The sequence below is a fragment of the Fringilla coelebs genome, assembly GCF_963513975.1.
Source record: "Fringilla coelebs genome assembly, chromosome: 2".
Classification (NCBI taxonomy): Eukaryota; Metazoa; Chordata; class Aves; order Passeriformes; family Fringillidae; genus Fringilla; species Fringilla coelebs.
The window spans coordinates 80,100,975-80,127,325 of NC_140029.1; the positions used below are offsets into that span (position 1 = coordinate 80,100,975).

General features: G+C 35.7%; 1 protein-coding gene across 1 annotated transcript in view; it reads right to left on the reverse strand.

Moving 5' to 3' along the window:
• Positions 1 to 25,622, reverse strand: part of DEUP1 (deuterosome assembly protein 1) — a gene marked incomplete at both ends in the record, with an annotated part of 40,722 nt that extends 15,100 nt beyond the window's left edge. Inside the window, 10 exons of the mRNA XM_084226719.1 lie at positions 1,044 to 1,130; positions 2,112 to 2,309; positions 3,910 to 4,015; positions 4,639 to 4,784; positions 9,489 to 9,701; positions 12,048 to 12,161; positions 14,935 to 15,069; positions 20,248 to 20,343; positions 21,678 to 21,849; positions 25,579 to 25,622. Of these exons, the coding sequence (XP_084082845.1) occupies positions 1,044 to 1,130; positions 2,112 to 2,309; positions 3,910 to 4,015; positions 4,639 to 4,784; positions 9,489 to 9,701; positions 12,048 to 12,161; positions 14,935 to 15,069; positions 20,248 to 20,343; positions 21,678 to 21,849; positions 25,579 to 25,622 (1,311 nt within the window). The remainder of the gene's footprint in view (positions 1 to 1,043; positions 1,131 to 2,111; positions 2,310 to 3,909; positions 4,016 to 4,638; positions 4,785 to 9,488; positions 9,702 to 12,047; positions 12,162 to 14,934; positions 15,070 to 20,247; positions 20,344 to 21,677; positions 21,850 to 25,578) is intronic.
• Positions 25,623 to 26,351: the final 729 nt, after the last annotated feature.

The following is a 26,351-nucleotide window of genomic DNA, read 5'->3' on the forward strand; positions in this document are numbered from 1 at the left end:
CATCGCTGGAACCCTTCACAGACCCCCCAACAAAACCATCACTGTGGAACTCCAGGACGAGTCCTCTCCTCTCTCGTGTCTGCTAACCAGCCAGCCTGGGTGTCTTAGCAAACAAAGGGCTGAAATCATAGAAGAGCTGATAAATCACTCAAGAGCTGATAGCCCTTAAGCTTGCCAAGGTTGCCTGCAGCTAAGAGTGGCATGGGTACTCGGACAGTCTGTTCCCAAAGGACTGAGCTATCCGGCCCGTGCTGCCTGCTTGGGGGCAAACCCGCCCAGCAGGAAGCCGGAATAGACATCCATGCTGTTTTAAGGGCCTGGGTAAATGTAACATTCTTTCATGACAATTCACAGGCTACAAATCCCCCAAAATGTATTTACATTGGTATTTCCAAACAACATTCCAGTGGGATTTTTTTTTAGTGATACAGTAACTGCAGACGTTCTGTAAGCAGGGGATCTTTTGAAGGTTGTTGTGGATAACAGCATATATACTATTTATTATATCTTCATAAACCACAGTTCTAGATAATCTTACTGCACACTTTTTATTAATTAAATTTTAAAGCCCCACTGTTTGGAGACATATAAATACTAAACTCTGAAAATAAGCTGGGTGGGAGAAAAATGTGTCAGTTTTTTTACATTGCTATTTAAATGCCATCTGAACAAAGGGGTAAGATATTAAAAAAGGGGCATATTTTTGTCTGTGAGAATCATGACTGTTTAAACTTAAATAAGTGATACCACTCAAAAAAAACCAAAACAACTCCTGGAAATTGTTTTGTGTCTAGACAGTTACTGAAAAATTTAACTTACTTATAGTTTAATACAATTAAGGTAAAAATTACTCTTAGCTATACTCATATTCAGGCTGTGTGTGAATACCACTTGGTTTTGATTATGTTGCACACCTGATATTTATTTATTTATTTATTTAATGTATGCAAGCCAGAAATCTCTAAATCTGCCATGATCTTAACCAACATTTACAATAAATATAAGTAACTATTCTGCATGCTTCATAGGTTAAAAAAATTTACCATGCAACTTTCACACTCCTGGTTTTCCACCATTTCTTTTAGATGTGTGTTTTCAGATTTGATAGCTTGGTAATGGAATTCCAACAACTAGGAAAAGATTAAGATCTTAGTTAAATACAATAATATTACTCTCAACTGAGATAGCACTGCATATAGATATATTTAAGCTTAATTTTACAAAATGTACATTAGTAACTACAAAACTTACTATAATATTTTTAAATCTAGCAATACCAAAGTAGGAAGAAGTACTAAACCATGTATAAAAGATATACAATATCTATGAATTTATTTATCTTTTTGGAAGAAGTAATGACTTAGGAAAACAAGTTCACATGCAGTTACTACACAGAAAGAGGACAGATTTTACAGGCCACTGAAACTAGATGAAATCCTATTCATGACATCCAGAAATTACATCTATTCTTTTATTGATACAGAAATACCTGGTAAAGAGTGCCACACAGCAGGAGATATCTCTCATTTTCCCCAAACACTAACTTTACTATTGTCAAAAGTAAAATATTACTTAAATCAGTTTTCCACGTGTAGTGACCCTCTCAGAAAACACAGAGATACCCAGAAACCTCTAAACATGATGGTTCTTTTGTTTTACAAACTAAGTAATGAAGCTGACAATTTTTTTTTGAACAAAAATCCCATCAAAATCCCCTCTGGTATCTTACAGTTTCCAGCTATAAAATTACTAGAATTTTCTATGCAGATTTGTACCATTCTTCAAAAAGCTTTGGAAAACATTGGAAAAATTAGAAACTTAAAGCATATGTAATAAGCACAAACTGGAAGTTTTCAACATCTTTTGCATATTAAAATCATAACTAGATGTGAGGGTCAGAATGAATTTCTATTTGGAGGTACAGTTGACATTTACCGGTGATTTCTTGCTCCAGCATCAATTTGGCTGCTTTTGTAATAGTCCACAGATATTACAGCACCACTGATAAAAACTACAGCAAGAAATGTAATGTCTTTTTTTCCACAGATAATGAATGTCATTATCAATGGTGGAGTAAAATGATGTGGGCTGCTTTTTGCCTACTTGCATACCTGCTGTTTTGTTAACAATTTGTGTTTTGTCTCTAACTCCATTTTTAACTGTCTTTCCAGAAGACTAGCTTTCTCCATGATAGTTGCTATAGTGATCTCCTTCTGATGAAGCTCCTCTGTCAGGTCAGAGATTTCTGTCTTCATTCTTTCCTGCTCAGAGCAATGGGACTGCTCCTCTCGATAAACATGGTTTCTTATCTGTAGCAAATACATTTCAAAAATAAAAAATGCTGTGCAGTAAATATGATTGCATCACTTGCTACTTATCAGTGACTTTTTCTGCTGTTGCTTCCAAGATACCAACTCTTCTAAATGAATCAGAGATTCCAAAATTGTAAAATAAAATGTCTTTGGAAGTCAGTGGACAGAGCTTTGTTTATTTTTGCATATTTTTTCACTTCTCTTGTACTTTCATTTGCCTATTTAATATTAGAAATGAACAAAGTACAATACAGCTCAATTAACCTTTTAAGAGAAACTAATAAAAATCATGTATAGAATTAGAATTCATGGTAAAGAATATCCAAGGAAATATCCATTCAATAAATTTAAGTATGATTTATTTATACTGCACTTAGGTTTTAAAAAAGTTTGATGAAGCTTAAATTAACTTAGGAGCAATATAAATAAATCAATCTAGAAGTTCTTTCATAAGAAACTATGTTAGAAATAAAGGGTATATATGGAAAATAATTTTATGAGAATTTTTCCTGCCATTACATGTAAAAATTTAAGATTAAACTTTCTTCAATACCTCCCGTGCAGAGTTCTGCAAAGTATCAAAGCAAAAATTGTTTTCCTAATCTTCCTACTATAACCAACAATTTAGTACTGACATTTTTTTAATAGTATAAAAAACAGAACAACAAAAACCAGCATAACAACCTTTGAAGTCATTTTACCAACTTTTTGCAGTACTATACACAATGAGTAACAGACTGCATTCCATTCTTATTTATGCCAGCAGCACAAAAATATTAGAATGATAAAAAAATAAATATAGATGCAAAAAACCTAAGAGCTACATCATGACTGTCATGCCAAAATTGATGAACCCAAGTCAGATGCATGCAAAGAAAGACATTCAAGACTACTTGGCAAGCATTCCTGTAACCTGCACTAGGTGGCAGAGTGATTGGACCCTTCCAACCCTAACAATTCTGTGATTTTGCTTACATTGCTACTTGGCAAAACCACAACATGCTTGTAAGTCGAGTTCTGAGCATCCTCTACTTCCAAAGTATTTCAGCCTGCCAAGCCATACACCGTTCCACAGTGCCATGCCACTGCTGCTTGCTCACAGCACCTCTGAAATGTGCAACACAATGTGATGCACAGTTCCAATGAGAGAGCTCTGCCCTGGACTGTGCAGCAGGTACCTGGTTGAGCTCTGCCCTGTGTGAGTACCTGCCAAAGGGACTTGTATCAGTTGATCTGTTTGCATATCCTACCTCTGAGACCACCTACAAATTACAGCTTAGCTTTACAGGTTACCAATTAATCAGAGCTTTGGAGGCTTTCTTAGTTGCATGGTGTTATCTGAACCACAATAATGTGTGGGCATGGTCTCTTTCATTATTTCAATGGAGTAGGTAGGCGCTGAATCAGAATGTCAGTTTTACAGCTATACAACTAAATGCAACCATATAAAAAATCTTTTTCATATAAAAAAACTTCATGCTCCCCAGAACCTACAATGCATCCTCCTGCTCTCTACAGTATATGCACATACCCTAGCTCAGTACTCTCTCCTAAAAATCCTATACTGCAGTTAAGATCTGGAAATGATATGAAATACCTTGTTCAGCTCTTCTTCTTGGTGTTCTTGACTTTCTGTAAATAGCAATAACTCAGGGTTTTTATTTTCTAGTTGCTCAGTAAGCTGAACATGAGATGATTGATGCCTTTAAGTAAGAAATAAACAAAACATGAAACAACCAGAACATTCAATACTCTTTACCTTGTAATATCCTCTCCACAGTGTAAAACTGTAGAACACCTGCTTATTGACGAAAAAATACCCCCAAACATAACCAACATTTGGCCTAAACCAGGCTGGATTTTGGGAGATGTCTAGGAATCAAGGACAATACAACTATGTGTAGAAAGACCCCTGAAAGCTCTTATAGAACGGTATTTCATATAATTTGAAATGGCTACAGCAGATTAGATAAGGCATAAAACCATGATGATTTTATTCAAAGGAGGTTATGGACAATTTTAGTTGCATTGTTTCCAAGTGTTTTAATGCTGAGAAAATGAAGAACTGTAAAGATATAGGTAGAAATATTGGAAATGCATTGATTTGTAAAAATCTAGGCATCATTAAAGCCTTTTAACAGAGCCTGCATCTATTGCCTGAAATTGTCTGATATAATTGTCAATGAAAACATCCAGCCTAAAATTTAGAAGCTGATATTTGAATCCAGAGTATCTTTTCAAGCAGATTTAATTTAAAACAAATGTAAGAAAAAAGTTATTAGCTCAGAAGTACTTGTTAATTTAAATATGTCTTCACCATTCATACTTTATTTGAATTTCCTGTATATCTTTATACTCTTTGATTTTCAATAATTCTGTATACAACTTTTGGCATTCCAGTTGTATCCTTCTCCAGAGACCATCCCTTGACTGAAGCTCATTTCTCATGTCTGAGATGTCTGCCTCCAAGTTCTAAAGAAACAAGAAAATGCACAAACAGTTAAATAAAACTAGACAGCTTAAAATGCTGACTTTTAACACATCACATTCAATACCTGTACATACATGATTTTAATTTCTGAAAAACATATTGCTTCCATGTCAGTTCCTCTCATCTAAAAATCAGATTCTGAATATTCTTTAGCCCTTGCAAGGTTCCAATGCATCTGCCTCTGAAATTATTATAGGAAACATAATTCAGAAGTTCTTTATTGTACTAAATGCATCTAAAATATATAGCTTGCTTGTTTTAGCAGGTTCTGCATCCTGGAACGTTTCACATGCCAGAATTGGTGCCATAAGTGGCTTCCATTCTTCATTTCCAAATTTATAAACTTTAGAAACTACAAGGCTGCATAAATCTTCTTAAAAACTAGTTCCATCTGCATAGAGTTAATTGCTTATTTAAATGAACATCACAAAATTTTAAAACAATCAAAAAAAAGATTTTTCTTAGGGACTTGACAAACCTTATTCTGTTTTATCTTTTTTTTCTGATTGATAGTGTGTTAGGCAACCTGAAGACATATATTACAGTTGGCATGATAAAACATTAATTCCGAAAAATATCAGAATTTCACAAAAATATCCTGAAAACATACTAAATATAAGAAATTGGAAATATAACCCACAAATAACAAAAGTAACATTAACGATCAGTGCTTGCAATAATAATAACCAGAGAATATGTATTGCTTCTCACCTAAGATCCTAAAGCATGTTTCAGATTAAAAAAAAAATATATATTTTTCCAAGGATATTGATCCTTTACCTTTCAAACTATTACACTAAAAACATTCACATTTTTCATAATTTCTTCATTTTATTTGAATATAGCTTCCATCTTTAAGAGCAAAAATAAAGCCTTTAAAATGTCAAAAGAGAACTGGATTCCAGAAACTGCACTGCAAGGAGGAACTTCAAAGGTTTATTTCCCTTAGAGGCTCCTATTAGAATGACCCTCCTCCCAAGAAGCCTGTGGTCTTCCTCTGGCTGAAAGGGTTGCTGAAGACAGATATGAAGTGCTTTTGTATTTTTTGAGGTTTTTTAGTGGTGGGACGCATATATGGACTCATTCATCTTATCCTTCGTTACATTAAGACCAAGAGAGCTTTTGTAAACACCAAAATGCAATTCTGGGTATATTCAAGTGAAATAAAGATTAAATTGTTAAAGTTATTGGTAAGACTTGCTTATTCTCATCTTCATGGGTCCACACCAACATTCCAGAAACAGTCGCAGCTGTTTTATAACATATGAACTTAGGAGATGGTTACTCCTATGACTTCATTCTGGGGTGGATAAGGGAAATGAATTTCACACAATTGTATGGCAGAAGTCATATTTTCTGTGATAGACTGCAGTCAGCACACATATTTACATAAATTGTATTTTCTTGTGAATTAAAATAGTAGCAGGAACAACAGCAGCCACAGCAGCAGCTGCAATAATAATTGAAACAGAACTTCAGGTCAAAAGTTTCACAGTTTCACATATCAGTTAAAAAAAATAGATATGCATCACATATTATTCTAGAAAATATCTGCTGCATGTGGTTAAAATGAAAATTAACTTTGAAGAGGAAAACTTTAGGATTTTTTTTGGAAATAGCTCATATAAAGAGTCTATTTCAAGTTGAAAAAATCATTAAATATTTTCTTTCTTTATTTGAAAAGTTTTGCTTCTACTAGCTTGCCAATCAAAACAAAGTACCAAAAATTTCCTGATCAGCTCTTGTCCTAATTCTCCTCAAAGCAGTTTGTGGTGGGTTGTCTCTGACTGGATGCCAGGAACCCACCACAGCCACACTGTCACTACCTTTCCCAGCTGGACAGGGCAGAGAAACAAGAGAAATGCTCTTCGTTTGTTTCTGGAGATAATGACAGGGAGAAATCATTCACCAGTTACTGTCAAGGGAGAACAGACTCACCTCAAATTAATTTATTGCTAATCCAATTAGACCAGGTTAATGAGAAATAAAAACTAAATCTTAGAACATCTTCTCCTCATGCCTCCTTTCCTCCCAAGCTCAACTTCAGTCCTCAGTTCTCTACCTCCTCCCCTCCAGTGCTGTAGGGGTATGAGGAATGGGGGCTGCAGTCAGTTCATCACACCTTGTCTCCAATGCTTCTTCCTTCTCAGGGGGACTCCTCACACTCTTTTCCAGCTCCACTGTGGGTCCCCTCCATGGAAAATTGTCCTCCATGAACTTACTCATGGTGAGTCCTTCCCATAGGCTGAAGTTCTTCATTACCTCTTCCAGTGTGGCTTCATTCTATGGGCTACAGTCCTTCAGGAACAGGCTGCTCCAGTGTGGGCCCCCAGTGGGGTCACAAGTCCTGACGGCAAACCTGAACCAGTGTGGGCTCCCCTCTCCACAGGGCCACAGGTCTTGTCATGAGCTTGCTCCAGCACAGCCTTCCCACGGCCTCCTTCAGACATTCCCCTGCTCTGGTCCCTTCAGGAGCTACAGGAAGATCTCTGCTCTCCATGGACCCCCATGGACTGCAGGGGCACAGCTGCCTCACCATGGGCTGCCCCACGGGCTGCAGGGGAAACTCTGCTCTGGTGCCTGGAGCACCTCCTGCCCCTCCTTCTGTACTGTCCTTGGTGTCTGTAGGGCTGTTCTGGTGATATGTTCTCACTCTTCTCACCCCACTGCACAGGGCTTTTTTTCCCCTCCTCTTAAATACATTAACCCAAGGGGCCACCACCACTGCTGTTGGGCTCAGCCTTGCCCAGCAGTGGGCCCATCATGGAACCAGCTGGCATTGGCTCTGTCAGACACGGGGGAAGCTTCCAGTACCTTCTCACAGAGGCATCCCTGGAGTCCCCCATTACTTTCCCATCACAAACCAAATACACCATTCAACCTTTGAAATAAAATTATAGGGTGTATTCTTACATAAAGTAGTATCCAGCAGCTGACCTAATGCTGACTTTTCAAGAACCAAGCCCCTTGTGTGATATTTTCAGGTTACCTCTCATGTTATGGCTGCAGATAAGTTTGTCAGGTAATTCACAGGGTAGAGAAACAGACTGCAGTCTCCATTTAGATCTTTTGAACTTTGCGTTTTCTGTAAAGTCAACAAACTGCTCTTCCATTCATTTCACTTTATTATTTGCTAATTAATAGTATAAGTGAATCAATTAGAAGCACACTGAAATGATCATAGGCATAGAGGAATATATGAGGCTCAGCAGTTCTTGCTTTCATTGCCATCAGAGCTCTCCACACCAAGATTCCCATCTGCTCCTTCCTTCTTTACCCATATCATGTCCAGTTGCCATCTTCCACCTAATTCTCTTTTTCTGGCTGACAACAGGCCTTGTAATTTCTTCTTTCTCATACAGACATTCCTAAAAAAATATTTTCTCTGAGCTACTCCTTTTCATCAAACATTGGCATCAGTGTTTCCCTTATGCAGCTATTTCCAAATGCAGCTTTTCTAACTAACATAACAGCATTCCACACCACCACACAGTTATTCTGCAACTTTATGCCCTTCAGATGACACTGTTATGTACATCCAGCTCCACTTCTACGTAAAGTGTCTTCAAGCTTCCTACAGCTCCTGTACTCTCTTGAATACATGATTCCAAAATTCTTCCTGCTTGAAGATTTTCTCCAAGGCGACAGCACAAACTCTCCATCATACAGCTTGTATCCACTTGCTCTGACTGCCCTGATTTGTTCCACTGCATATTCTTGTTCCACTGCTTTTGATGGCAGCCTTTTTAACAGGCCCAAAAACAGAAGTTTTGCTTGCGCACTGATAAGTTGTATACAGGCAAAAGGCTCAGTAAACTAATGTGCAAATGGTGTGTATAAACTTGGCTCTTCTGACAACACCTGACAACACAATCTGAAATTAACCTCTGCCACATATATGCTAACTCCTATAAAGTATGTTAGCACTCTGCAAGACTATCTGTAAACAGAAACAAATCTTTCTCCCAAAAGACTTGAAGTTACTACACACCATTCAGTATAATATTGAACCTAGAAGTGCTTAAACAGATAAGCAAAAGCATAACTGGTATATGTCACCAGAAAAAAATATCAACAAGAATCTCATTCCTGATATGTTTCAAACACAGATAATAAAAAAGGTTGTAAAGGTATTGTATTATCTCAATCTTGTCAAAACTCCTATGCCATGACCAAAAGAAGTGGAGCAAATGGCTGTCTTCATAGAACACTGCTATGCAGAAAAACAGTGAACTAGGGATAAAACCTGATGGTTATTTACAGTAGCCAGAAACTGAAAAAAATTTTTACACTGGCTGCATAATCTCCTTTCAAAAAAAACCAAAATATACATTTTTGTATATACTTATTTACTAGTTATATGGCACAACGAACAACAAGGTGTAAATCAGATAAAGAGATTTCACAGAAGTCATTTATATACAAGGAACCAAACTAGGGAAAGTTCATGTAGATGCTATGGATATAGGAGAGTTATAAAACCCTAGATACCCAGACAAGAGGAAAAAAAAAAAAAGACATTGCTACAATTAAAACTTATTTCTGTTTTACTAAAATACCCAACCCATACTGCTCCCAGATTATTCTGTGTTCATGCACAGAATACACCTAATGTATATTTATGCAGGCATCTCATCCTGATTTTCCAACATTAATTCCACAGTCATCATAAAAACCATTACTACCTGGCACTGATTTTGGTACAGTTTTAGATCCTCACGGAGTTTCATGTTTTCCTCTACCAGTGTATTCTTGTTCCTTGCTATTTCATTCACAATTGCCTTTAGCTTTTCAATAATCGAATCATCGTTTTCACTTTTGGGCTGGGTATAGGTAATTAGCTCTTCTTGGTTTTGTTTCTTATTGCATATTTGGAGTTGATAATTCTGGCTCTGCTTCTATAAAACAAGAAAATATTTTAAATTAAACTCAATAATTGCATGTAAATTGCTTGGATGAAATAGTTACTACTAAAATCATAAGGCTATTCCTGTCTTCACTTGGATTTGCTTAGAAAAGATGACACAATTCAAACAGTTTTAATTACTTGCTCTTAAAAAAAAAAAGTTCCAAAAACCTTCAAGGGCACAGGAGTTTTTCAAGGATTTTTTTCCTCCTGTGCTGTGTATTTTCCTAATACTTAATGTTAATGAGCCTCAAATGTGAAAAAGGTGATTATGATGACCTACTCAAAGCAGTTACCTGTGAGAAATAATTTGAGAGAAATGTTCCTCTTTGATTCATTGAACTCAGTGGGAGCTCTGTGTGTGTGTGCCTCAGGATAGATATTAACCTTTGACTAGAGGGCTACCATTACATAGGTCATGCACAAACACCTCAGTTACTACAGGAACTGCACTTCTTTTAGATCATTATCCTTAAACTTGGGAAAGAATCATTCGTACATTTGGCAGAGTCCTACACCCCATGCAGCTTCTTGTACCAATTAAAATCCTAAACACAAAACTTCAGAAAATTGGTATTGCCAGTATTTCTGAATCCACAGGCATCGTGAAGAAGCGTAATTACTATGGCAACTGTTTTTGCTGTTTAAAAAATTATCCACATGAATGCCACTACTGGGAGATTAACAAGCAGCACTAATCTTTCAAAGACTGAGAATTACTTGAAAAATGACAACAAAATATGACCTGGAAATCATATATCATGTGCCGAGAACAAGTTGGGCAAGAAAATATAAAGTAAAAATAAATAGGGTTAAAAATACCATATTTCACTGACAAGGACTGCAAAAAGTCATACTTTAAACAGTTTTTGATGTTATTGACTATGTCCCCATAATTTGTGTTGGCTGAGAACCTAAGCAGAATGGACCACTGGATGCATATCAAATAAAAAGCAAAAAAACCCAAAAGTGCAGGTTAAGTTTCATTTCTATAGATAAAAAATTAAGGTCCCTTTTACATCCAAGTTATGGGCTCTGATATATCCAAGTGAAAAATATAGTGCAAGATTCCAATTGGAAATCAAAGATGTCATGAAAGACGAATTTGAGGCAAAGGTGCAGGAACAATTAACACTTTTGAAACAGCCAAGGGGTAACAGTCCATCAGACTTGGATTTTAAAAAATAGTTGGTGCTATATTACAGCTGTGAAGGAAATTGTCTTCAAAGCAAGTTCACTGGTGGCAATGAAAGTTTCAACAGAAAAATGTGAATCATCATCCTCAGTACTCTATTTTGACTTGTCTAACTGTACAATCAACATGTCATCAGTCAATAGTTTTTCTAGTCAAAGACTTGCTTTTTAAGACATTTGTATGGAAGTTAAATTGCTGGAATATAATGCTCTCCGCAGCTAAACCCAAAACATAACTGTCATCCTTGGAAACTCTGGATATGTGTAAAGAGTCTCATAGGAATTGTTAAGAAAGTGTTTCACTAGATTAAGATCCAATGAGCTTAGTAACAGTGGAAAAGGGAATTACCAGTGAGCAACATAATTGGCTTCCCCTTACTTAATCTTCAAGCTGTCTTGTGGCACAGTCAATCTGACAGTTATTTTCTATTTTCTGGGTTTTTTTTGTAGAGAAGGATAGGTCATCATGACATCATTAAATAACATTTTTTCTGGATTATAAGGAATTAAAAAAAATTAAAATATGCAGTATCAATAGTCAACCAAGGAACAGCATAGTAACTAGAAGACTGAAAAATATGAAAAAAAAGGCTAAGTGATCCAACAAACAACTCCAAGAGTGATTCTGGAGTAGCATATGAAAATTCATTTTTCTGTATAAATGATACTACTGTATATTTACGATCTTCAAAAAGAAGAAGGCTATCAGATTTGAAGGAACTTTATATTTGTGTCAACACCTTAATGGCATGCACTATTTACTTGGTAAGATACTTTTTAATAAATTGTCAAATTAACTGCATATTAGCAAATAACATGGAAAAGTATATCTATAATATGCTTAACAAGTAAAAAGGAACATTCAGTGGTTTTTGTAATTGTTTGGGGTTTTTTTTAGAAATATTAACATTTCTGACATGATCCTTATTCATTTTCTCCTATTCATGAGAAAAACAAAATTAAAATAACTGCATGTTATTTTAACGTCTTCCAGTATGATTCTGCCTTACCATATATTCACTACCAATACAGACATGCATTTTAAGATTCACTGTAAGCTTAGTTGTCAAAAATTAAGTTAAAGTAAGCTCTAGTTGAGCAAAGAGTTAATTTTCTTCCTAGAGTGGGAAGGTCAGAATTTTACCTGAAATAAATTGCATTTCTCGGGCAATAATTTTTGTTGCATATCTACACAAACAGGGTTATTTACACAGTTTGTCCCATTCTTCTCCCATTCTTGTGATTTTGCCTTAAATCCCTGAAAGACAGCAAAGCAAGCCTAGTAAACATAGAGGAAATATCTATTTTCCTCAATCTAAAGAATTTTGTAATTTGTATTGTTCTAAGAAATACATAGTTTTTTAATTAATACATAATCTTTCAATAATTTTGGAAAGTTAAAAAAAAGAACAATTCTATAAATCAGCCATCCAGTCACCCCCATGAGAGAAAGACCAGTCTTAAGGGCTATTCATCTGAGAACGAGCGTAAACATAATAATTTAATAAAAACAGTAGAGTTATTACTATGATACACAAATTGTATTGGATAGCAGTTCTAGCGACTTTAAAGCTGTATCAGTTCTGAGCAGGGTAATCAGCAGGGAATAAAACCCTCAATATTCAGGTACAAAGTGCTCACTTTTCCCTTGGTTTTTAATGGGACAGCAGCTACATTGAATAAATTTTACTTCTTCCTCTCTTTAAAATTGCTGCTTCAGGTTCCGAGTTCATCTAGTTTAAACAAAAAGCTGTTTAAGAAATTCTATTATATTAGATTTATCTAATATTGGTTTTGTATTTGCACTTACATTCATATTTATAGTGTATTTGAATATGCTTTAAACTCATGCCAAACCTTGTATGTTCACAAATATATTTTAAAGGCGGTATCCTAAAAATAACCAAAATTTCAGTTACTAGAACTGTTGCTCTTTTAGTTTGAAAATTCAGCAAAATAAGAGTACACTGATTTATATATTGAAAACTAATGGAAATGTTGTTCCAAAAAGACAGATGATATTTTATAATTAAGCTAAACCAGCATATTCGCCAAATTTAAAACAATAAGGGTATTTTTTTCCTACTGAAAAAAACCTGACTATTTCTCAACACAGATTAATACAAATCTTCTTTCACAGCTTTCTTGATATCTGCTTTGGCATTTATAACAATAAACATCTCCCTATTTTATAAAACATGATACAAACGGAGTTTCACACTACTTAATAAGGACTGCAGGTTCAAGGCCTTACTAAAGCACTGCTGAGCTTAGTAGATTTTCACCACAGTAATTATTTCCTGAATACTCGAATTTGCTGAATATATTCCAAGCACTCATTTTTCATACTGTATAATTAATCAAATTATAGCATTGTCTTACATTATTTTCACATTTTAATCTTGAGTAAGGTTATTCTCAAATTAGCTGACAGCAGTGATATATCAGTGATAGATGTACAACCCATTTGTTATTCTTGTAGTAGCTATGTTGGCAGCTGTGCTGCAGTCCAAAGCATCGTAGCTTTTCTGATGGTGACAATTTCCATGTGGAGGAGACAGCCAACATCATATAGAATTGGGATGTGTCTATGTGGCTACAGGAACCTGGAGGTAGCAGAAGTTAGTCCTATATCTTACAGAATACCATAAAAGGCAAGTCCAAAATAGAGATCCTAAGACTCTGCTTAATTTGGGTTAAAAGTAGGAGATTACTTAAAATCTACTAGTGCTGAATTTCTTGACTGCAAAGTCCTCAAAGCGTCCAAATCATCCACCTCATAAACGTGTAAGTGCTCCCCATGCTTAGAGCTGGGTAAGCAGCTCCCACATCAACTGGTTCCACTTTCCTTGCTTTGCCTACAGCACCCAGCCCAGTAAGCACATGGAACACACACTACTTTACTATGCTCTTCACAAAGGATGGACAGAGAAAACATGGATTTCATGATCATCCTATGCTTCATCAGATTACTGCTTAGATTGTTCTTCCTGTAAGTGGAGGGCTCGGTGTAAAAATCTTTCCATCCAGAACCTGAAGGATAATCTTCCCATGTTAGTTTTCTACCTAACAGACAAATGTTATTTTTCAACAGGCTTCAAAATTCTTCCTTTTGCAGTTTTTCATTTAGCTCAGGGTATCAGGAAATTTATTGGATAGGTAAAAGAGACGCAGCAAAAATTAGCACGTTCAGAGATGATATTGCTCAGTTAGAAGAAATAATACTGGACATCAATTTCTGCCCCAGTGAATGCAGCCAGAGACATTTGGGAGAGAAGACACCACTTGCAGGCACACTCTCTACAAGCTCTCTATCTTGCCTAAATTTCCTGTTGGTCCAATAAATACCTGATTATTCCACATATCATAAAGTAACCTCTGAGAAGTCAAGGCTAGGAATTATGAACAAAAATCAGTGTCTTCCCCTATTCAAGAATAAGTCCGCTAAAATCCAGCCCGTGTCCAAAGGGATAGGGAGTATGACTGAATCCTGTCCTCAGCATCTATTATCTAGTTCCTCAGCCAGTATGCTGGATTCTGCAGCATGTATTTTTAAGTACCTAATCCTTCTTCATACATTGCCTAGGGAAATTAGGCACTGAGGTCAAGGTCATGGATTGCTTCAGGCATATGGGTGCTGACAGGATATAGGTTTAACAAGCAGTTTTCCAATCCTAAATCCTTTTTTCTATGTAGCCCAAAGTGGTCAACGTTGCCCTGAGGTCTACAAAACTTGAATTTAATGACAGGCATTATGTGACAGTATCCTGCATATGTACAAGCTCTCATGCCTCAAGAGATTTTGTTATACAGTACACATCTATTTATCGGAAAAAAAGAAAAACTTATTTATAGCTACATTTACAAAAATTGTGCTATTAAATAGTATTAACACTAAGAACCATTCTTGCCAAAGCAAGACAATGATATAATTTTTGTAGAACTATGAGCAAAATAAAGCTTGTGATTTTAAATCAAAGATTAGTTCTTGAAGCATATTAAAATAAAAATATAATGACAACTCTTCTTACCTCAAGTTTCACGTATAAATTCCTTGGGTTAGATGACGTCTCCAGGTTTTCCTCATATTTTTCTCTGCTTTCAAGCTTTTTTTGTTTTAACTGATGCGACTGTAGCTTTTCATAACTATGTATCAACTTTGAGAACTAAAAACAAAAGTAGAGTTGAACATGAAGAATCTATCAAGGAGGATCACACAGCCAAAGTTTTCTTTAAACTAGAATCACCAACTGCAGCTTTAGCATTCTAAATGTTTAATCAATGTAACAAAAAATCAATTAATAAAGTTAAAATCGATTAATAAAGTTATCACAGATGAACAAGACTATGCTCTCATATAAATGTTAACTAACTGTTTGGATGGGTTCTCTTGACAGCTACTTAATTCTGCTGCAGCTCTCCATGACATTGCTCCCCACAGAGTCATTTCCCCTACAGTGTTCATCTGGATTGTTCTGTACTTGTTTACTGCCATCTTGTGTTGACAATTTAAAGGGTGCTTCACCAGTCAGAATGAAAGATTATCATTATGTACTCTAAACTTGCGTATTTCTTTCTTATGATGAAAATTGTTGAAATGTTATGTGTGTGATGATTGCACTCTTCTGGTACCACTGTGTGGGTCTCAGAATTAGACATCAAATAGACAACAGACACTGCCTACTGATGTCACCATGAAAGCCTGGCTTGGGAGTCAGAGGCACAGAAGAAAAGGTACCTGGAGAAGGACCAGCCTCTCCAAAAAACCAGCCAGTTTTCACATCAATTCACTACACCACACAAAACAAAGGCTCTGTCCAGTACCTGTTCACAGATTTGATACAGAAAAGTGATATTGTTTGCTAGGAATATGTCCATTTGGTTTTGAAAAAAAAATGCAAACCCAGGGATACTGATAAAGGAAACACTAAAAACACAGCGCTGTGGAAAGCTGAGTGAAAGAACTTTGAGAAGAATATTATGCAGAAAAGAAACTTCCAATAAATACTGATCATGCCTCTCATTATTTAGTTCCTTTACATTTAAATATATGACTTAAAAAAACTCTGACTCTCAAAGAAAGTTCTTTGTATATCCAAACAAAATCCATAAAATCTCATGTTTTTGTTAAGAGCTACTGTGAACTACTGTTTGGAAATGGAATGGAATCCTGTTAAGTCAACACTGAATGAGCAATTGAGGTCCATTCGGATAACAAACATGGCCAAAAGAAGTCCAGAAAAGATACAGAACAGAAACAAATTAAAAAAAAACAATCTGGAAACTTCCTAGACACATTTGAGATGAACTTGAGAATCATAATATGGGACAGCAAAAACTAATTGAAAAGATAACAAGAAGGCAGATTGTCCTGGACTAGAATGTGTATCATATGAAGAGGCCCAGGCACAGATTTCACCAGCTAGGAATGTCTGAATAGCAATTCTATAATGTGGGCATGACAGAGCTGAGTTATCACCTTTAAACCCAAATCAAAAGTCTTGCAGTGAAGCTGCCTATATTTGAAATTGGCTTTGTCAGAGAACAGAGTTAAGATAAAATATTTAAAATGAGTCAAGAGTATCCAGACTCAAACAACATGGAACTCATTGACCTTGGAAGAAAGATATCCTTTTTCAAATAAGAGTTTTGCTCTTGAATACATTATGGTATATGTGAACTGCCTGGGAAGACTCAATTCAGATAAGACAGGTATTGGAATGTTTATGCTAAAAAGGCTAGGAAATATAGTATCCAAACAATTTGGTAAATCAGTCCAAAATGGAACAGAGCGTCCAAAATGAGAACATTTAGTTTGAATCTTAGATATTTAATGACAGTAGGATATTAAAGGCAAATTATTGTCTGGATGTTACAATGACTGGAAACCAGGCTGAAAGACAAAAATCCTTTCATTTAAGGCCAGATATTTGCTTTAAAAGGTCCAAGTTGTCCTGTTTGCATGTTGAGCATGTTAAAAAAAAAAAAAAGGGCATTTTAGTGAGTTCTGGGGCAGAATCCATCTTAGTTTAGATTTCTGAAAGTTAGACATACAAGCCTGAAATACTCTGGATCAGAAAAATCTGCCTGCAAATGCTTAGTCATTTCAGCTATCCTAAATTCTTGTCATACACTGACTCAAATTGTATTCTGGGGGTGTCCATTTCTTTCTGTTGATTCTAAAGGGAGTCTGGGATAGCTCAGACATAGGTTTTACATGTCTAAGTGAGGAAATTAGTTGCAAAGTTATTAGAGCAAGAAAGGATCCTTGTTCTTTTGCTGAGAGATTTCCATCACTTTCAAAGTCAGAATATTTACTAGGCATTAAGATAAAAAATAAAAAAAGAAAAAGAAGGATCAAAGTAATGCAGATGAACCTCAGAAATTTATGCTATTTAGTTATGACAAAATGCTGCATGTTTGAATGATACAAAAGTGTAGCCTAGGAGTTTCAGGTTACATACTAGGAATTATTTCCCTAATACAAGAAAAATATAGGTTTTACTGCATTCAACAGGCACACAATCAATTCAGAGGGAATACTGCTCATTAAACAGAAAAGAAATTCGTTCTGAATAGTCTAGCATTCTGAAAAAGTCATCCTTACAATTTTTATCACGATTAGGAAGGAAGAAATCTTGGGTAAGATTTTAAGAATACATCTGTAGAGCAAGATACAATGCTATTGGCAAATAGTAACACAAAATTTGTGCAAAACTAAATTGTAGCTCATATGCTTTTACAGTTTAGAAGGTGGTATAACTTCCAAGTGAGAATAAGAACCAAAAGAAGGGAATCAAAGGAGATAAGGCAAAGATTAATATTGTCACAGAAGGTCTGTATTTTAGATATGAGTTTGTGTAGCTCAGAATTGGAGACGTTAAAGCCATTCCATTGCAAAAAAAATGCATCACTGTAATTCAGGAAAGAAACTCAGTAAGGAGATGTGGCAAAAGCTAGAGGAGCAGAGTGGGACAGTCCTATTGTCTAGCAGAGGTGCTAGAAATTGTTCTGACAGGCAGACTTCTGTTTATCACAAAGAGAATCAAGGAGGCCCCTCAACGCAGGCATTTAACAGCTTTCTTTTTCAGTCGAGGTGAATGAGGTGGACTTTCCATGAAGAAATATGGTTTGGGCAAAGGAGAGGAATGGGGACTGGAAAATAAAATGCAAACAGCATCAGTGCTAGAACCTTTAGAAATAGGAATACGATGACTAAGAGAATGAAACGTTTGGAGACATGGATTGGGAAAGTGATGTATATTCTTAAGACTAGAAATCCAAAGTTCTATCAAGTTTATCTTGCATAAAGATAGAAGAAGAAGCAATCAGGAAACCCAAAGAAAGGTTAAGTGGCCTGAGTGGTAACTAAAAAGGAAAATCTGGGGAAGAAATATAACCAGGTTTAAAGGGAAAAGCTTGTAGGCTAGAAAATGTCAGGTCCTTTAAAAAAATAAAAGAGAAAACAGGTTGCATTTGCCCATGTAAAGGACTTGTAGGGTAATTAAACACTCCAAAATAAAAATATTTATGAAAAATTGCCTGGACTTTCAATTTCAAAAGGTTCAATTTCAGTGAAGATATTAGCAACAACATGAAACGTAAACCCAAGCATTTTTAGCATGGGATAAAAAAAATAATTAGGAAGGGAAAAATATTGCAGCAAATGTTATAAAGAAAAAAGAGCTTTACTATATTTTTGAGAATAGTTCTGTACTGCTAAAAGATACCTTACTACTTATGCATAAAAGTCACACTCCTTTTCATTGTGCAATGTTTATCTTCTCAACAATCATGCTAAGATGATGCTTTTCTGTAATTTGTGTAAATTATAAACCAGCTTTTATTTCTAGCTACTTTCCCAAATGATTAGAAGTGTTAATTACAAAACAGCCAAAGCATTCACTGCCTATTTACAGAATTGTTTTCCAAATCCATTTTCAATTGTAAAAGAAAAGATAAATTAAATACAACATAACATTAAAAATAAGTAATAGATTTATTCATTTGATGGACTCAGGTGTGCTATCACTTCTAAATGAAAATAATGATAGTCAATTTATGCAATCTGACATCACTATAATCATCAAAAAAAATGTGGTGACTAGAAATTCTGAATTATAACACTACATCTCTGGTAAAAGAATCCAGTGAAGGGAACAGAAAAGTAGTAGGAAAAACAATGCAGAGTTGTGTACCTTAGTTGTTAAAATCTGAGAAACAGAATCAACTCAAGTTTGCTACAAAGTTTATATTCATGATTGAAGTAGAAAATACTGAAGAAACAAAAAGATAGGCACAGAGCAAACACAGCCAAACTGCATCATAAAACCATAGAAGGGTTTGGGTTGAAAGGGACCTTTAAAAGATCATCTAGTCCAACTCCCCTGCCATAAAGAGGGACACCTTGCATTAGACCAGCTTGCTCTAAGCCCCATCGAGTCTGGCCTTGAACACTTCCAGGAATGGGGCATCCACAACTTCGCTGGGCAACCTCTTCCATTGCCTCATCACCCTCACTGAAAAAAATAATAAATTGTTCCTTAGGTACAGTCTAAACCTGTACTCATTCAGTTTAAAACGCTTGTCCTTTCTCTCAGTCTGTCTTCACCAGAGAGATGGTCCAGACCCCCCTGATCTTCTTCATGGTGTCCTTTTGCTTGCTCCAACAGGTCCAAATATTTTTCATACTGGGGAGCCCAAAGCTGGACACAGTACTGCAGGTGGGGCCTCACCAGAGCAGAAAAGGGGGAGAACAACCTCCCTCAATCTGTTGGCCACATTTCTTTTTATGTAGCCCAGGATACAACTGGCTTTCTGGGCTGCATGAACACTCTGAAATAAATAAAGCGAGAACAAATTCCCAACATCATTAATGTGGGCTACTCCAATTTTGATAAAAAGGAAACCTATACCTTATAAAAAGCTATCAGGCCACTTTAACAGTTGAGTAAATCAGGGAAACTAAAACCAGAAAAAGATATAGCAAAGACATGATAAGCACAGTATAAATCTTAAAATCCCTAATGTGCATCAGACTCATATTAGCATGAATCCAATTACCTATTTTATTAATTCACCAAGGTTTTAGTTTATTAGTCTGAAGTTAGGAAATCAAGTATCTGTCTTCATAACAGATGTCACATCCACATCAAAATCCATCCAAAGAGTTTTGACACGACGGTACATAAATTATAATGGAGCCTGGGAGGAAGCTGCAGTCATCATCATTTGTATGACACAATTCATCTTTCCCAAATCCATGATGGCACATCTATACAATGTGGCATGTGTAAGTTTTTTATACTGCAATCACAAAATAATGAAACTGACATTTTTCTTACTTGAGATTTCAGTGCTTGAAGCTGAGTTTCATAACTCTGAGCCATTTCATTTTTAGTTTTCTGTAAGTTTTCCAATTCTTGTTGAAGTAGTCCCACCTAAAGTTAAAATAAGCATTCAAATGTACCTTTTCTGACATTTTTCAAAAGATGTAATTTTTGGGAAAGTAATTTGAAACTTTGAAAGATCACTGCTTTAAGAAGAGATATTAAAAATAAGTATTAAATCAGTAGCTTGATAATAGAACTGCATACCATAGACCCAGATTGTGTCAATATCAAATTAGGGATTTTATAGTAAAAAATCTCATTACACACTGATGTTATGGTTTAGTCATAATATTGTACAAGTCTGTCATTAAAGACCATTCCTGAAAGCTTTTTCAACCCGACTACGCTGTTTCCCATTGTGAAAATTTTCCTTGCTTGGCTTATAAAATGATACAAATTACCTTCCAGTATTTATGTACAAATTACCAGAAGACACTGTGGACTCATTTCAGGTCCCTAAGTGCAGTGCCATTTGCAATATCATAAATTCTTACTGAGTTTCACAGAGACCTGAGAAATATGACAGAGACCATACACAGCATGTGTTTTTTAGAGAGGCACTTGGAAGCTTGGTAGAATATGCTGAAGTATTTCAGATAATGTCTATACAACAAATAAATTGATGCTTTCAGGATGGGCTACTTGAATTCTTCTCCTGATTCCTCTGACTGCAGGGACTGAGGGCAAGTTCTTAATTGCTCATTAGGGAGAGTCACTCCATTTTCAAAACTCCCACAGGCAATTTAGCCACCTAGCTCACACAAGGATGCCCTTGTGTAAATACCTAAATTCAGCTGGCTTGAACTAGAGCTGAATGCTATGCAAGGATTTCTTGATGCTTCTGAATAATCATTCAGAAGAAAAGACGGTGAAATACAGACAACATCAGGTGCACTTGGGCTTTAAGTTTCATGAGAAAGTCAACAGAGTAATACATTTCAAGTCTTCACAATGAGTAAAATTATCATACAAAGACGGTATGTAATATAAAATGTTAAAAATCAGGAATAAACAAGAGTAACAAAGACATGATTTTGGGAACCTTTTTGAACTGCATCTTTCCATTTAAAATTTCTGATTAAATGAGAAGTGCTGGCATTTAGACAAAACATCAAACTATCTTTTTACAGCTAACCCGAGAATATTTGATGTAGACTTTAGGGAAATAGAAGAAATATGAGATTTTCAATGACATTTTTACAATCACTTTTCAGAACAGAAGCACACTTTAAAACAAAACACTGAGGATAATTAGTGACCTTTAAGGGGTGTTTGGTATTTTTACATGATAGAACAAACGGTCTTATGGAGAATTTAAAGCATGCTAATAAGAAACTTCAAGAATAAATACTTTCTTTATAGAATGTGATATTCTTAAATACCTCTTGACCTTTTTGATCCAGTTTGCTTTGGGCACTTGCTAATTCTTGATCCTGGATATCCATCTTTGCTTCCAAAGCTCTCATCTTTCTTTCCCATTCTACTTGCTTTCTGTTTACCATGATGTCAATTTGATGCACTAATTCCTGAAGTTCAGCTTCACATGGAGAAGCTCTAAAAACATGAAGAGATTTATTTTTTTCAAATAAAGAATAAGGGAGAAAACAAATCTTTATTTACATTGCTACAATTCTGTTTTAATTGTGACTGAACGAACCACTTTTCAACAACAGAAAGAAAGAAATGGGAAAGTTAAATGATGCCTTCAAATCTAGGTGGAACCTCACTTCATCAGTCTTGAGTTTGCCTGCATGCTCAACTTTTGACTGCATTAAACTGAAAAAACAGCTCCTTAATGTGGATATGGGTTTATCATAAATCTTTTATTTGGTGCTTAAATTGTGCACATCCCTTGTTTTGATAATTATTACAGAAAATTTGAGTGAATTTGTTAGATTTATGACATTGTGATTAAAACTTTGCATGATTTTTTGAAGTTAAATTCTTAACATCCACAAATCCTTGAAACTGTAATGGTATCAATGTTAAGCTTGGAAGGGCTTTTTAAATGCACACATAAATCTTAATGACTTTTTAATGTTAAAACTGTTGGCAATGCTGTTTTGAAATTTAATACGAATCATAGGATGAAAATAACTGAAGTGCAAGCAAGTGATGTATATTGCTCAAAACAAAAACACCCCTCTCCTAAGTCTCTGGAACCCATCTCAAAAGTAGCATTAATGATGGGTAAACTTTGACTGCCTCTGGGTGGAATATAAAATGGGATTTTGAAAACAGAAGATAAAGTGATACTGCTTTATCAGGTCTACCCGCTACATCAGGACTACCTTTTCCTAGCTACTGCTGTAAAGACCTGTGCACTTCCAGCCTCCTCTAATGTCACATGGCAACACTTTAGTGAACCACCAGCAATGACTCAGCTGTATTATTTTAGCCTTCAGAAACAGGTGCTTGCTTTATTGTGTGCCACATGGATAATCTAAATATTGCTATGCAAGTAAGAATGCAACTTCTAGCCTAGACCATCAGATTACCCTTTCAGATCCACCATGGCTGACACCTTTCACTCTTAAATTTCACCTGTCTCTTTCAGATCTTCCTGCACATGGCAAATTCTGCATTTGTTGCTAATAAAAAATTTCTCCTTACAGTTCTTGCATTCTTCTTGAACCTAATCATCATTATATAAAAAGCAGCTGTTGAAAGAAAAACCCCTTCTGAAAGAGCTTCTCAGTCTATTTTCACTTTCTCCAATTCCTTACCTGGATCCTCTAAGCACACTTGCAGCTGCAAAAGGAAATCTGTGTATGTGAAGTTGTAGATTACTGCTGCTGTTCTACTACCAAAAGTACTCTGTACCAAGGCTCCAGTATTGAAGACAGATCTGTAGTCATCCCCACCCACTAGCACAGAGGTGCTACTTCCTGCAGTAACTATTGCTTTAGTCCACTAGTGTTTTGGAAAGAGTGCTCATTAGCTCCCTCAGAATATGGCCAATTATTTGGCACCACAGTCATGAGAATTTATTTTGATCACTGGATGTGGAATGCAATGGTTTCTTTTGTTTAGTAAGACACGTGTAAGCAAACACACAAAGAACAAATTTTCTCATAAGCAAAGAAGTATGCATGGGTTTTTTTACCCATGTGGATTCAGCATTCCCAGTTTGCTGAATGCATACATTGAATGTATTTCCCATATAGGAAGTAATGACCTGTATTTAGCAAGTGGCAGCTACTTTTTTTTTGGTTCATTTACTTTGAAACAGCTCAAAACACTTAAAGTTATCTCGTTTTAAAGTGGTGTAGGCAAGCTCTTAGTCTTCTTTTATTCTGTCTCCATATAAGTGAAAATAGAGATGAGTCATATTCTACTGTCATTAATAACTATTTATCTTCATGTAAATCAAAATGTTTCCAAATTTAGGCAAAAATCCAGATAAAAAGTTTTACCACCTCCAGGCCTTTTACTTTGTCACAAAGGATTTTTGCATGGGCTAGACCTTTCTAGCTCTATTTATCCATCTTTTGCTTTGGAGTTCTGCACAGGTCTGCATTTTTCTGATTGTTTCCTAACAGACAGAAAAATGAATGGTAGAAAGAATGGTATCATCCATACACCCTGGAACAAAGTTGTTACTTAAAAAGAGATGATTTAAGAAATGTTTGGCTCATTTTGTCTTGAATTTATACTTTCTTTCTATATTATTTACATTTGCTTACAAATAGGAAAATAAGTATGGCTGTATTTATGCAAATAAAAGTAAAACTTATTCAATCTTACATAGTATATTTATTAGGTTTGGATATTTACCACAGCTTCCACAGTCAATATTAATTAATTTAATTATTGCAAACATTGCTCTAAAAATAGGAAATATACAAACCAGTTGTGATAGAATCTTCTACCCCAAAATTCCATTATAAGAACTACAACCAACTTATTTAACAACTTTCAGCCATATCGAATCATGCACATCTATGGATAGACAATTTGTGATTTATGAGTCCTTGCAGCTGGAATGTAATTGTCATGATTTTAACCACCATTACTCAGCCATTTTCCCAAGTTTTAAAGGCACTGTATTATCCCTGGAATACTGTCAGCATAGACTGTAATTGTTTCCTTTCAGTGAGGATGAATCCTAAACTACTCTTCCAGAGCCTTTGTATAGTTAATGGAACTTACTAGCTAGCAAGAATTATGGTTTATGATGGGACAAATTCTTCTAGATGCATCAGCAAATAGCCTGAAATTTCATATACTGGTTGAAATAAAGGCAAGGCAGAATCCTGAATTTTTAAAATAGGCTTCTGACTTGTAGCCAAAGAATAGCAATACCTTTGGGGTTTTCTAATTCAAGTTTTTATATGGCTACTTTGACAATCATGTAACTATGATATGAAAAAAGAATTGCCTCAAAGCACACTCTTAAATCCCATTGAAAACTTTCTTGGGCCAGAATAAGGTATGATAGATCATGTGTCTTTTATTTTAAGAAATACTTTTACATTTAATATGTGTCATATCATGTTGTGTTGTTTCTTGGTAATAATGGCAGAATAAACTGGTTTATTTGAAAAGCAGTTAGTAAGTTTACTTACAAAATTATGATGGATAAATATTCTGGTTTAAGTCATTAAGTGGGCAAGTACTTCTTATATTTGTTTTTTCTTAAAATTGCTGAATTTGCTACATCAAATCTTACTCACGTCCTCATTTCTTTAGAAAGACTGTGCTAACATATTTTTTAGATTAACTAAATACTAACATATTTTTTAGATTAACATTAAAAGAACTAAACTTGGTTTATGTAGAAATAAAAAATTATTATGTATTCTTATGAAAAGTGCACTTAATACTTGGGGAGAACAGTTGTAGTTATTATCTGTGCAAAATAAGGCCAGGGCTTTAGCAATGAATCTTGTTTTCAAGATTCTTAATGTTTTAAGAGCTGTGATATGTAAGTTTATATTGCTGTAGCCTAGCAACTTCAAGTACTTTTTAAAAAAAGTTTGAAATAACGTTTCTTAACATCTTAATAAAACCCTACATAGACTTCATTCTCCCCCCTCCACCTCTGGTTCAGGTATGAATATTTAAAACATTAACTAACAGAAACAGTGAGTAGAGTACTAGCCAAAGCAATAAGATGTGTTAATTATCAGCAACTTCTCCAGTTTGCATGGAAAACAGAAGAAATACAGAATCAAGTTTGCTTCCAAAATCATTAATATTTTGTGTTTCACATTTTTAATAAACATACATAGTTCAATTCCATAATATATTCAACTCCCAAGAGAGTAAGTCATTACGTACTTAGTCACAGCTTGTTCCTGGAACACTTCTAAGTCCTCCTCCATAACACTGATTGTTTTAACCTGTTAAAACACCAAAAATCAAATAATTCAGATACTTAAACGCATTCATTTACATAGCCAAGTAGCGCAAACTGGATAGTTCTGTGCTTTCCTTTCATATTATGCAATTTTCTCATTAAAAACAACAAGGACAGGGGAGTGCAGCTCTAATTACAGGCTGGAATGGGCGAGACGAAAACTTCAGGAGTCAGCTCAGCTCTGACAGCAATTCTTGCACTTGCTGCAGCACTGAGATACCAGCGGCGGTGCTGAGCTTGAACCTTGCCTGGGTGTCCATACGGAAATTTGTTCTGGATCATTCCCTGTTGTGTGATGTCAATGATGTCAAAGACACTCTGAAGCACATGAATCCTAATTTGCCAGAGATCCATGGCTGTGCTCATCAAACATTTGTACCTTTGCACACCGCGATTAACCCGCACCCCGGCTGTAGCTGCTCCCAAACAAAAATTCCTGTTGCCTTGCCCGGCAGATGCCGTCTGAGACACGCAGTCCTCAAATACCTCGGCAGGACGATCAGAACAATGCTACTGCAGAGAGCGGCCCGGTGCTGCGGGTCCGGCAGGACTCCAGGGTGTGAGGGCATGCCTGCCTGCATGCAAGAACAGTATGGGTGACAGGGGAGCATGGAACAGCCCTAATTCCTAATTCCTAATTCCTGGTGGGGGAGAGCAGTGGGGGTCTCAAGGACACGGTCCCAGCACCCACAGA